This window comes from Python bivittatus, unplaced genomic scaffold (assembly GCF_059951505.1).
Source record: "Python bivittatus isolate LINGU-HERP-01145 unplaced genomic scaffold, Pbiv_v1 ctg000440_np1212, whole genome shotgun sequence".
Lineage (NCBI taxonomy): Eukaryota > Metazoa > Chordata > Lepidosauria > Squamata > Pythonidae > Python > Python bivittatus.
In genome coordinates this window covers 1173907-1188086 of record NW_028277063.1, presented here as the reverse complement: position 1 = coordinate 1188086, position 14180 = coordinate 1173907, and the positions used below count along the sequence as shown (strand labels likewise).

At 41.1% G+C, this 14180-nt stretch overlaps 1 protein-coding gene across 1 annotated transcript; it reads left to right on the top strand.

Annotated features, from left to right (window-relative positions):
• Positions 1-6494: 6494 nt before the first annotated feature.
• LOC148215696 (uncharacterized) lies at positions 6495-12566 on the top strand. The gene is made up of 2 exons (XM_088142596.1): positions 6495-6706; positions 8336-12566. Exons 1-2 carry the CDS (start codon positions 6652-6654, stop codon positions 9529-9531), a joined length of 1251 nt encoding a protein of 416 aa, XP_087998722.1. The 5' UTR covers positions 6495-6651; the 3' UTR covers positions 9532-12566.
• The last annotated feature ends 1614 nt before the right edge of the window (positions 12567-14180 follow it).

The window sequence follows — 14180 nt, the reverse complement described above, 5'->3', positions numbered from 1 at the left end:
TCAAGAGAGCTTCCTGCAGAATCAGAATTTGTACATACTTTGCCTCTAGATTAGTCAGTTCTGAAGGCTAAGTATTAGTTGGTTCTGCCAGTTAGGGCACTGGAGCACATCATACCTCCGTTAAGGGGAAAACAGACAGTGCCTTGAGTTAGGACTTCAAAGATTATATTCTCTGGATAAGATACAAGCTCCCACTTCATAGTTTTAGCACATTGTGTAGTTTTGTCATTCACTATCAGTGATGTCAGGGACATTCTCAGAGGTGACACCAAATTAAACATCACACCGCACTTCGAATGAAAATGGCTCAGTTACATTTTTCCAGTGACAACAAAGGAGTGTTGAAAAAATGCAATATTCCCAAACAGGAGCCCTTGGAAGAAGGACATGGAAATTTCTTGCAGTCAAAGGAGCAAGAGCACAGGTTTATTGTGGTATTAATGTGACATTGACTCTGGAATGCCTTGTTCAAAGCTTTCCTTTAAATCTGTTTTCCTTGTCAGTGGAAAGTGCATGTGATTCTGAACAAGAAATAGATGCAGCTTTCCTAAAACAGTTCTGAAACAGTCACAGTGGAAGAAAAAAGAGAGCAAAAATCCTCATGTATTTTCATACCATAGTAAATCCCCATAATAAAGGTATGACTAATTTTATTGATTTCTTTTGCCTCTATTTCAGTTGTTTGGGATTGAAAATTGACATTTTATTTCATAACCCATAGCAGAGCAATACCTTTATAATGTACACATTTTGAGATGGGGGGGGATCTCAAGATCTCTTAATTAGGGAAGATAGTAAATAAAGAGGAAAGTGGCTGATGTTTAAACCACAAATCTGCATTTAATTACAAGTGTGAGGGAATATGGAAATAAGCAGATATGCAGATTAGATTATATCTGGTGCTGAGACGGTTTCAGGTTATACCAATATGAAGCAGCAAAAAAATTAATGCTCATTTAAAAACGATGCAGTTTTTGTAAATAAAAAATGCAGGTGTAAAGGTAGACAAAACTCTACTTTTGCTCTTAATTTCATGGGCAGCTGCCTTGAGGGGAAAAAAAGCTGCATCTGTGAAAATATATCATTCTAAAACTAGTTCATTCTCTCTTACAAAAATAAATGTCTTTCATCAATTTGCTTTTGTTTTTTCTAATATTGGTGCAGTTAAAACTTGGAACACTCTAAAACAGAACCAGAGAAATGGGACTGCTCTTTACATTAGATTATCCTGTGATGCAAATGAGTTTAAAGGAATTGAGCAGAGTTAGACATTTGAAATGGGGGAACTGCTATCTTGCTGGTTTTCATCAGCTCAACAAAGTTTATTTTCTGGCTTCACACATATGTGCACATACATGAATATATTTCTTTATTTAAGTATCACAGTCAGCCTGAATTGGTTTTAAGGCTGATTTTGGTAAAGGCAATAAAGAAAAAAATACTGTACAGTGTGCAGCACTACTGCGGATAGTGTAGGGCTACCATGGGCTACAAAAACCTGAATGGCTGCTAGAGGGCAGAGTTCTCTTTACTGCCATTACTGATTATATTTCTGCTACCAAGATTGGGGTCCAGGTAGTCCTTGCCTAACAATAGTAATTGGGACCAAAATTTCCATCGCTAAATAGTGTGGTCATAAAGTGAGACATCATGTGACCACATCACTTAGTGACAGCAATCCTGGCAGTCCCTGTTGCCATTGTTAAGTGAGGATTGCAGGTTGTTAAATGAGGGCCTCCTCACAACTTCCCGACGGCTTCCAACAACCAAAGTCAGTGGGGAAGCTGGCAGGAAGTTGCAAGTCCCAGGTGGCTCACAAGCAGGCCAGGGGCAGGTAAGTGGCTGCTGCCAAGTAAGGGAGAGTGTGCAGGTGGCCACAGCAGCACCACATGAGTGATTTTGGGCCGGGGGGTAGCTGCTGCCGGGCAGGGGAGGGTGTGCAGGCGGCTGCAGTGGCATGCATGAGTGATTTTGGGCTCAGGGGTTGTGGGGTTAGGCAGGGTGGGCAGGCAGCCAGTGAATGCGCCAGTGCTGGCGGTGGCTGCGGCCAGGTCAAAGAGACGAGAGCGACTTGGGACTTTCCCTGCTGGCTTCCCCGTTGACTTTGCTTGTGGGAAGCCAGCAGGGAAGGTCGCAAATGGCAATCCCATGACTCTGGGATGCTGCAACCATCACAAGTGTGAGCTGATTGCCAAGTGCCCAGATTGCAATCATGTGACCACGAGGGTGCTGGGACGGCCAAAACTTTGAGGACTGGTCATAACTATCACTTGTTTGTAGCCGTCGCAACTTCGAAGAGTCACTGAATAAATGGTCGCTAAGCAAGGACTATCTGTAATGTGCTACTTTTCTTGCAGTAACAATACCATGGGTGCAATGGGTTGTTTTTCCTTATACAGAGGTAGCTGACAACAAGCTACATGTGTGTTTATGCATACCATGTGACCAGGATTGGTTTTAATAGGGTTTGTTAAACTAGCATATTCACTTTGCAGAGAAATGAAGTAGCCATGCCTCATTTAACTAATTCCTAGTTAACCTTTCCTCCAGCTTTAGCTTCTTTCTCCTGGGAATGGTAGATTGGCAAGAGACTTGGATGAAGTACACATGCAAACCATAGAGAAGCCAGAGCTCCCACGTCAGATGTTAGTAATAACTACACATAGTTAAAACTAAACCCTTAAAACATCATTTCAAATGGTGTTGAGCTTCAAAAAGCTAAAAATAAACCAAGGTTTATTGCTCAGGGTAAGTTCAAACAAATTCACAATAGGTCAAATATATCCTGCCTCAGCATTATGTCCAAACCAGGGTTGTACATATTTTTGAAATCCTGTGGCTCAAAGGCCAGACTCAACAGTGTCTAACTCACCTTTAATTTTCAGGCATAGAAGTGGCAAAGAAGTGCTCATAGACAGGACAGTCCTCCAGTGGGAGACCTACTTTTGAGGTTGTCAACAGCTACACTAGGAGTACTAGGCAGAAGCCTAGGTGTCTAGTAGGGCACCCATCAAGGATATGAGCCACCATCACTGACAACCTCACATCATTTTCACCTGCATCTAAAGGGGGTTCCCTTCATAGGCAAAAGTATTCCCTCTGCACATGCTCAAAGGGAAGAGATCTCGGTGTCTAGATCTGCAAAAAAAAAAAAAAAAGATTCTCTGCCTTTCTATCAGTACTGACTTCCAAGACAATTTAGAAAACAGTTTGACACCTAAACAAATGAAGATGACAAACACAGTCAAAATAGTGAGGAAGTAAGTTTGCAGGATTATCAAGAGCAGGTAGAACAGCACAGAAATGAGTTCTTCATACCAAAGAAAGAGGCCCCTTCCTCAAATCAACTTGGCAGCTATCACAAAGAGATCATTTTCATTTGTGGGAAAACCACAAATGAGATCTTTGGGAAAGAAGGGCGTTTGCCCTTGTTCCACATCAAAACAGCATCTCCAACACCACCCTTTGAAGTCAGTCTGCTTGTGAATCCCATGGGAATGTAGCCATCTTCATGCTCAGGGATACTCTTTGGATCCGGCAATATTTAACTTAGCAGATAATGTTCTTTATTTTAATTTAAAATTGTATATGCCATCCTTAAAATTTTCAGTTTCCCCAAGGTGATCTAAAACATACCAAAACTATGGTTTTTAATGTTATGCTGGGAAAAAAAAAAACCCTAACAATTAGGACTTCCAGACTGGTGTTATGACACTTATGATCCCAAGTTCTCCACCAGCTGAAGGGGTTATATTCTCATCTTTTGACGACTTTATTACTTAATTGCTATTACTTTTCTTTAAGCTGTTGCTCTGTGGTGATAAATTTATAAGGTCCAAAGTCAAGTAGACAAAGAAAGCACAATCACCCCAATCTTCTCTCTCTCTGATGGGTAACTTCTCAGAATTGAAGCTGCTGAAAAACAGCAAAAATCTGAATTCATTCCTGACCCCAAGCAAACCTAATAACAGAAAGAAATGTAAGTGGAGATGCTGTTACTTTATAAGTGCCTGCTCAGGATTTGCAGTATTTTAGGATGAATTTTTGTAGAAGACAACTGCAGGCAATGGGGTGAAGCAATTATTTGGACTCAAATAAGAGATTTGATTCTATGGATTGGAAAATAGCAGAGTTAAAAATTTTAATTATTAATTCACATTAAAAATTGTTCAGCTTGAAAATTCTGATCAACAACTTGCTACAGATATTGAAACAGAGTTACAAGTAAATAAAAATGTTCAAGACTTGACTTGTGTATAAGGTCTGCTTCCTTGAAATACTGTAAATTTATTATTTTTAAACATTCCTTGGGTTTTTGCCCATCCTACCCTAAGAATTAGGGAGCAACTGCTGAGGGTCCCCACCTACCAGAAGGCACAAAGGGAGGGGGCCTGACAGTGAGCATTCTTTGTAGAAGGCCCCCTTCTTTGGAAAATTTTGGTCCCTGAAGCAAAGATGACCTCTACTCTCACGACCTGCTGGAAACAAGTGAAAACATGACTCTTCTGGAAGGCCTTCAGGGATTAGCCTCGGAGTGTATTACTCTTGGTATTAAGTTAAATTGAAGATTTAGATTTAGATTTACTATTTTAATTATTATATAGATTTTGTATTGTGTTTCATATGTAAGTTCTGTAAGCTGCCTTGAGTCCGTTCAATTCCAGGTGGTAGACAAATTCCATAAATAAATGTAGACTACAGAAGACGTTACTGTACTGTCAACTATGCAATCTGGTTTTATAAAAGGATGATAATATGACGTTAACTGACATTTTAGTTAAACATTCAGAAAAATCAGAATCAGCAATAGTTGCTATTGATATTATTATAATATAAACCAGTGTTTCTCAACCTCAGCATTCTGGGAGTAGAAGTCCATCCATCTTCAAGTTGCTGAGGTTGAGAAACACTGATGCAAACAATATTATTGTTGGAGGCACAGAAAGCCTTTCGGAGCAAACTTTTGCTAAATACAGATTTCCTTTTTTAATTAAGTGGATTACAATATATTATTATAATACATTGTAATATAATAACACTTTGTAACCAGCAGCATTGCAAGTGGAATTATTGCTTCATTTATTTACATGCTTTGTGGAACTTGTCAAGGATATCCTTTATCTCCTCTCATATTTGGCATTGGAACCACTGGCCTATATTATCACACCAATTCTGTATATAAAAATGGTGGATGCGATTATATACAAATTGTGATTATATGTTGATGATATATTACATCTTCTTGACCAGTATAGATGTTCTGTACCAAAACTCATTGATAAACAGTCTGATAAATTATCAGGTTTTTCAGTTAACTGGAGTAAGTCTCTTATATTTCCCATCAGCCCTAATATGAAGATGTGAATAGCTTGTTCTTCTTGGTATATAACTTCTTCTAAATATCTTGAAACAAATATTCCAAGAAGATTTCTTCTTTTGTAAATATAAATATCTGCAATGGCTTATCTCAAATTGATATTAACAGATGTTAACATGCCAGTGACTTATAGGGAAAGATAAACGTTGTGAAAATAATTATTATGTCAAGATCGATCTCTGTACTTACGGGAATTCCTATGTTAATACCTTTAAGATACCTCAAACAGATTGAGAAATCAAGAAAGTGCTTTAGGGGAGGGACAAAACCCCAGTTCTTTTTTATTTAAATAATAGCTTTCATACAAAGATGAATCTTTCGATTTTCCCAATTACTGGCTTTATCACTGGACATACATTTCGACTTCCATTTCGGTATAGAATGCAAGTAATCAAGAGTTACTTGAAAGATACTGGAGTGGAAATAAAATTATTCTCATGATCAATTTATAGTCTGGGCCAATCCCAAATAGAATTTTATTTTTTTTTATTTTGGAATTCATAGGCTAATAGGGTGTTTGATATTTTGAATCGGTATATTGCCACTCATATTTTTAAATCATTTGACATACTGCAAGAGGAAATAGGCTTTCTAAAACTCTGGAATAGCAACTGTTGGAGAAATACCCTGAGAAAGCCCCCCCTTTCTTCCTTCTTTGCAACCGGGTGGTGAGGTTCAGCTCCATTCCTCTATGCAAGCAAGACACGGATTAAAAGTCTCCAAAAACTTTATAAAGAGTCTGCAGACTCTTAGCAGTCCCCACATTCTAAAGGGACACATTTAGTTTTTGACAGCTGCAAAACAGGCAGGGCATCAAGGTGGGCAGATTTCCTCAACAGTGTTATGTCATGTAAATTCCCCTGTGAATTCTCCCGATTGCATGGCTATTAATAGCAAATTGGCCTGCCAGGAAGTAAAAAAAAGGCTGTTCTCATCCTTCCGAATATATCCAAATCAAAGTCCTCATTCCCACCCCCCACTTAGGTCCTTGTCTTGGGTATTTCCTTTGGTTTCCTAGCAACCACCTCCAGGATTCCTCTCCCGCCCCTCTATGGTTCCCCCTGCATCATGTGAACTTCGGTGAGGATATGACATCATCACTGGGTTCCCTCTATCATTCTGTAGGCATTACCGATTTGCAAGCCACAGGATTGTTACAGTGTAACTGTCTAGTGTTTTGCAACTGCTCTACTTCTGCCTTGGGAAAAGAGAAAAAAAAGCGTGAGGATTTTTTTTGCACAATCCATTTTCTAGGATACAGAGACGCTCCCGAGATGGAAGGGAAGCATTTAGAAGGGACGGAGGAAAGGGAGGAATCCAGAGACAAAGGTAAGAATAGAGAACAAATCTAACAAGGAGCCTGAAGCCGTAGGAAACAGAAAGAAGCTGCTGTTTTGTTTTATATGGGGCTACAGATTAAAACTTCTGAAAATAACGGATCCGGTTTAATAGCTCTGTTCTGTCAGGCAAGGCAAAAACACTGAGCCAGTTGGTGCCATTTATTAGAATCCAAGTTATGGAACTGCAAGATTTTTTAGTTATGCGGGACTCTTCTTCAGACTGGTTTTGTGCAGCTTGAAAACTTGAAGTCTTGAAAAAGCCAGGAAAGTGAAAATCAGAATAATATTCAGCTCTGTGGATCTGTGAGAATTAGGTTTTAAGCTCTGTAATTGTCAGGAAGGGATATTGGGGAATTGTGAAATGAGAAAATGAGACAGTGGAGGTGGATGGGATATTTTAAAATAGGAATGTTTTAAACAAAGATGACAGGCAGCACATTAATTTAATTTTTTTTCTCTCCATGTGGGATTAGAATTCTTTGTTTCTATCTGTACCACAGCAGAGGAGCAATTGGCTGGTTAGAGAAGCTCAGTACAGGGAAACATTTAAGTACATTCTGCTTCTTTTGCCCAAGGCTTTAGTATGCCAGGAATTGCAAATGTATAGCAGTTGTTTGGAACTTGCAAATGGTTTTTCTGTTTCCTCCTTTGAAATCTATCCCTGCTTTGCTTCACTGCTAAAATGGTCCAGGGCTGGGAATAGTTATTAGTGTCTGCTTGCTTAATTGCTATACTGAAGGCATTTTTTCAGGCCTTATGAACTAAATTCTTCAGCCTGAATGCTCATCTTGCAGATCCATCCTCTGCTTCACTTTCAACTGACACCATCAATACCTCAAGAGCAAGTGGCAGCTGCCTTCAGCCACAGATGTGTTAGATTTCGAAGCTCATGATTGCATGATGCACTGAGCCACAAAAGGGCCATCACATGTCAGCCTGGCATGCAATGCAATGGTTCGTTCTGTTGTGCAGACCCAGAAAATTAGATTGGCTAAACCATGGTTAAGGTAACTGTGGGTTTGTTGCAAAGTAATGCCACAGACTGCCTGCCAGCCAATTACTGTAGAAAAATCTGTCATGCTGGGATGCAACTTCTGTAATTCTACTTTCTGTTATTTGGATTCATGTTCCCAATGAAGGATTCCTAGTTACAGGATTCCCTTGTATGACATTCTGCAGCCTTGCGCTTTCTACAATTTAAAAGCAAGATATGGATGTGTCTGATAGAAAGATTATGGGAGCTAAAACAGCCATAATCCCCAGTCATCTGAGCCACTGGTCATGCTGGCTGGCATTATGGAAAGTGCAATCTATCGTATAGCTTTGAGAAGGCTGTTCTAGCATTCCTTACTCCTTAAATCGATAGGCCTCAGGTTGCCCCCTCCCCCCAAATATGCCCAACATTTAGGAAAATTATGTCACATCATTATTTGGGATTTTAGCCACTGAAAGCTGTGAGTGGAAGGTTACGTGCTTTGCGTAGAAAGCTCCCTGGGTGTCTAGGGAGCTATCACTAAAACTAGACACCTATTTTGGACAGATTATTTTCCACTCAAATAATGGCTCCAGTCATGAGAAAGTGATGTCTGTATACTCTTTTTCTACTTTCTGCCTGCAGGAGTTGGGGCTGGAAGTCAGGATGAGAGAGAAGACCTCAAGAATGAAGTACCAGAAAGAAGGCTAAAGATGCAGGACCTAGAAGCCACTCTGAGCCTGCAACAGAGAAGATTAGTGCCAGGGAGCAAGGAGAGGGAAGGAAGACAAAGGGGGATTCATAATAGAGGTGGGGAAAAACAAGCAGAGCTGCAGGTCCCAAATAGCTACCCAAGAGCTGAGAACTGCCAAGACCAAACCAAGGTGGAAGAACAGAGGTGGAGGAACCCGGTGAGAAGACGCCGGACAAAGGAGGCTTCCCAGGATCCTCCAGGTTTTATCAACCTTTTGGGTATCCTGGAACCGCCACCTCCTCTTCCACCCTCTGCCCCCCACAAGCCAGTGAACAAGCCTTTCCATTGTATGGAATGCGGAAAGAGCTTCTCACAGAGCTCTGTGCTCATTGAACACCAGAGAATCCATACTGGGGAGAGGCCCTTTGTCTGCAACGTTTGCGGAAAACGCTTCTCCCAAAGCTCCACCCTGATGGGCCACCAGAGGATCCACACGGGTGAGAAGCCTTTTGCCTGCCCTGAATGTGGACGGGGATTCAGCCGCAGCTCCGCTCTGACAGAACATCAGCGCACCCACACAGGAGAGACCCCCTTCCCCTGCCGGGAGTGCGGAAAGGCCTTCAGCCGCACCTCCAACCTGGTGAAGCATTTGCGCACCCACTCGGGTGAGAAACCATACACCTGCGCGCTCTGCGGGAAGCGCTTCTCCCTCAGTTCCAACCTCCTTAAGCACGAGCGCACCCACTCGGGAGAGAAGCCCTTCCCCTGCCCCCTCTGCGGGAAACGCTTCAAGAAGAAGACTCACCTTGTGTCTCACAATCGCGTCCATACTGGAGAACGGCCCTACCGATGTGAGGAGTGCGGGAAGTGCTTCTCCCAAAGCTCATCTCTGATTGAGCACCAGAGGATCCACACTGGGGAGAAGCCCTACAAGTGTCCCCAGTGTGGCCGAGGCTTCTATGTCAACTCCAAACTAGTCAAACATCAGAGAATCCATACGGGTGAGAAACCATATGCCTGCTCGGCCTGTGGGAAAACTTTCCGATACAAGCAACAGTTTCCCCGTCACCTGGCCCATGTGCATCCTGGGGAAGACCAAGTTTCTGTGCTTACCTTGGGTACCAGTGTTAATGTGCTATTCTCCTAGGGTGTACCCCAGTGCCTGGTGGCTGTCCCACGGGACTAGTTCCAGTCAGAGGCAGAATTGTTGTCAAATATGGTTGATCCCTAGAAGAGCATCTTTTGCTGAATGATTAAGCCAGTTTCCGAGATGGCTTAAACAAGTATTTCTACCTTAGTGACAGTCACATTTGGGTGGCCTACTTCATGATGCCACCTTTATCCTCATTTAGAGGAGCTACTTCCCCAAATTGTAGAATTTTCTTTTATGCAGTATGTCCCTGACAGAGGCCATGCCACTTCAGAGGGCTGTCATTGTAGTGAGTTTACAATAGTGCCAAGATCTACCAACCTGACATCTTGTTATATTAACTAACACAATATAAGGATTCTATTCTGTTATTGGATCAAGATTATTTTATGTGGTATATGAAACCCAAAGCTAATCACTTTGTTTAACTTTGCTTTTTGTTACCGTATAGCTCATGACACAGGATTTTAGTTTTCCATCTGCTCTGAGAAAAAGCAAAAGGATTTTCTAAGGACCTTATTTTTTGGTTCATATAGCCAGGATTTATTTTCTGGAGATTCTTTTTTCTGAATCTGAAGTAAAGGTAAAATTGTACTTTCAAGTTTTTTAATTGAGCTAATTACAGTATTATCTAGAAAACACGTCATTAACCTTCAAAGACATTTCTTTTCATTAATGTTGAGATTATTCAGATGGTGTGTTTATGATAACTACAGGAAAACCACAAAATGTCTCTGACTTAAAACTCCATACTGATGCTTCCACCAGTTTTTATTCAAGGTAATTCCTTTCACAGTCAGATTGTAAAATTCTGTCTGAGAACAGACATTTTGACTACTGATGGGATTTTAGAATAATTGTAAAAACTTCTAAATGGCCTCTTATCATTGTGGAGTCTACTATGGTAGACCAATCTTCTAGAGGTGTAATTGTTCAGTACTTTATAGGATTGCTCACTTTTTCTGCTGACAACTCATACCAGATCCATTTCAAGCTCTGTGCTCCATTCAGTACAAAACCAGAACAGTCATGTGCAGGAGGAACCACCATTAGTGGTGAGCACATGACATCTCACGGACTCATCTCAAGAAGTGAGCAATAGGCAAGATAGTGGCCTCCAAAAGTCACACATGAGCTTCTCATTAATTTAGTCGTCAGATCATTGAGGACTTTGTCTTTTTTTAGTAAATGTCCTTGAATTAGCTTCAGAACTTAATTCACAAGAGCTAGAATGAAAACAAAGTGAAAACAAATGCTATTCTATAGTTAAATAATTAAGAATCCTACCTAACACACATACCTGTAACTTAGTCATTTCCACAGAAACTAGTGTTTCAAGCAGTGAGACTGGACTTCCCATATCAGGTAATACGTTTGAAATAGGGTGTGATCTAGTCCTAGTATTGTGTGATAACACTGGAATAGACAAGTTTTTAACTTGATTGCTTCATTGTGGCAGTTGTGTATTTGGACAGGGGAGTCATACAGTGGTGAAGTCACTCTCATTTCTGAAACAAAACCAGCTGGAGGAACAATCACAAGGAAGTATGAACTGAAGGTTTCCACTTTATTGTGGCAGAAAGAATAGTAGCAGAACAAAAGCCCTGGAAGTGCTAGTGTTCTTGAGATAGGATCGCAAGAACATCCTGGCATGTTCAGTCTTGCACCCACTTCTGTCCCCAAATGTTTTGCTAGCCCAAGTACCTGTGCTCCAGTCCCTACAATAATTTCTACCTATTGTCCCAGTGCTGTGTTATGTCTCCATTTTTCTCTCAGACATTGCAAGGAATCACTTTGTCTACTGACTTTCCAATCAGTTGCTGAAATAATTTACCCATAGACATAATGCACAAGCCTATCGAATTTCACTTCCAGATAATTAAGAGGGTGCACACACATATACACCACATAAAATCTTATATTAGTTACATAGTGGGTCTGTTTATACTGGAGTAACTATAAATTTATCAACTCACTTTCTCACGCTAAAGTTATGGTGACAAAGAAATAGACATCTTTGGCTTGATTTCAAGGCCAATTCCTACTGCATTCCACTGATTCATGAATTATGTCACTTATTGCACAATTCTGAGATGTCATTCATCTGATTTTTCTATGTCAATTCATCCTCCCCCAATTTTTAAGTAAATGTTATTGCCAGCAGGGTTGAAACGGTAAGTACAGGTAGTCCTCAACTTACGACCACAACTGAGACCAGAACTTCTGTTGCTAAGCAATGCGGTCATTAAGTAAGTCGTACCCAATTTTATGATCTTTCTGCCATGGTTGTTAAGCGAATCACCATAATTATTAAGCGAATCACATGGTCATTGAGCAAATCCAGCTTCCCCCATTGACTATGCTTGTTGGAAGCCCCCTGGGAAGATTGCAAATGGCAATCATGTGACCCTGGGATGCTACAACCATTGTAAATGCATGCTGGTTGCCAGACACCCGAATTTTGATCATGTGGCCCTGGGGACACTGCAACAGTCGTAAGTGCAAGGACCCGTCTAAGTCACCTTTTTCAGTGCTGTCATAACTTCAAACTGTCTTTAAACAAATGGTCATAAATCAAGGACTACCTGTGCGTGTAACCCAGTTATCCAAAAACTGTAATACTAAGGAAGTATAAGACAAAAAATTTTCAACAACAAACTTGAGGAACTTTGTTAAATTTAAAATGTTTACTTGCCATAATAGCATTTGACCTAAAACTCACAAAATAGGACATCAAAAAAATTGCCTCAAATCAAGGATTATGTTTAACAACAAGGATTCCAGCCTTGTTTTCATTTCTGCTGGCTCTTTTCATAGGGAGCAATAGAATCGTCCCTGTCCTATGTATGTTAAGTAAGTTCCTTAGTGTTATTCTTGAATAAAAAGTGAGTAAAAGGCTGTGTATAGAATATTTGCCCTAGTGCATTTTATTAATTTTGTACTGATGGTGTTTCAGATTTATTGTAATCATTTGCTTTCATCAATGTTTCTCAATAATGACTCATTAAAAATGTAATTTCATACAACCTCCAGCTTTGTCTGCAGTGTATCAAGTTTATAAGATAAAAAGTTATTCTTCCTCTTCCCTTTCATCAGATAAAACGGTGTGATGGAAAAATAATAAAATAAGGCTGCAAACTCTCCCCCATCTTCCCCTTGCTTCTCTTTCTGCCCCCTCCCCCTTGTGTCTCCTCTTTCCTCCATTTCCCTCTGCCATTTCCTACCCCCCCACACACATTTGCACATGTAAAACAGGACCAGTCCCAGGCTGTTGCATGACCCCATGTTTCTGCTGCCAAAATAGCCCTCTGAAAACTATCACGCTAAAACAATGAGTTTTATCTATCACATTAAAACAACATGCTGGCTGGGGAATTCTGGGAATTGAAGTCCACACATCTTCAAGTTGCCAAGGCTGAGAAACCGTGGCTTAAAGATTTGTCTAGGGGCAGCTTCAGTGAGGATTCCTTTGTTGACAAGGTGAGAAACCGCTGGAATTCCATCTATCTAGTACTAAAACTCTTGTCTCTGTAACCTTCAACTGGGTGAAATGGTGCACCACAGGGCAACAATTTTTGAACCAAGGTAACTCAAATGGGTTAATTTACAGAATACGTCTAAAATCTGGGACCCATTACTCGCATGGGATTGAAATTTGGGAAATTTGTGGCTGCTTCAGCATTGCTGTGCTGCTGTGCCACCTTAGTCAGCCCAGGTCACATGATCATGATGGGCATATTCCCGACCTTTTCCCCACCTCCCTCCATCCCCTGCGCCCAATCAGCTGGCAGCAAGGAAACAAGGCAGAAATTTGAAATTTCTTAACAGTTGTGGGCATTGAGGGAAGGATGAGGGAAGGACTGGAATGCCTTCTGCCAAGGTAGGGCTGCCTGGGGGGGTGCAGGTAGTTGATGGGTGAGCCCTCCTTCGCCCTCAAGGGGGCCCTTGGAGACATACCAGAATGGGGAGTGGGGGTGCAGTTTTCCTCATGGTCCATGGCTTCCTTTGTTCCACCTCCCCCCAGCAAAGTGGCAGGCAGTTCCGCAGGTCAGTTGAAGAAGAGGAGGAGGCTTCATGGGGGCTCTCCTAAGGATTGTGAGGGGAAAGCAAATGGTGCAAGCTTATATTATATGTGGAAAGGAAAGGAGGGAGGGAGATTTCTGACATCTCCCTCTCCTGACAAATAAAGTCAATGGGGAAGCCAGTTGCAAGTTGCTCACACTGCTTTTTTGCCCTTGGTCATTCTGTTTCTCTGTTTAGGTAAGGAAATATCTCTGAAGTGATGACCCAACAGATCACAGGTTGTCTAGTTATTAAACTCGTGCACCTGCTTTTCTTAATCTGTTCTCCTTGGTAATGGATTCCTTGACTTGGGTGCCTTTTACAAAAGCATGGTTTTTGTATCATGATAGAAAAACAGTTTCCCTGTTTAACACTTATCCAAAACTTGCCTGTGAATCAGATCTCTCAGATTTCCTGCCTCTTAACCCCAAAGTGTATAAGAATCTCTGCCTTTCTATTGTTTGGGGTCCCTCTTTCTTGGAAAGCAGGCACCCAACAATTGTTGAATTAAGTTTGGGGTTTTTCTCCTCAGTGTTGTGCTCCTTTCCTCGGCAAAAATTCCATGACAACAGTTTACAAAAAAA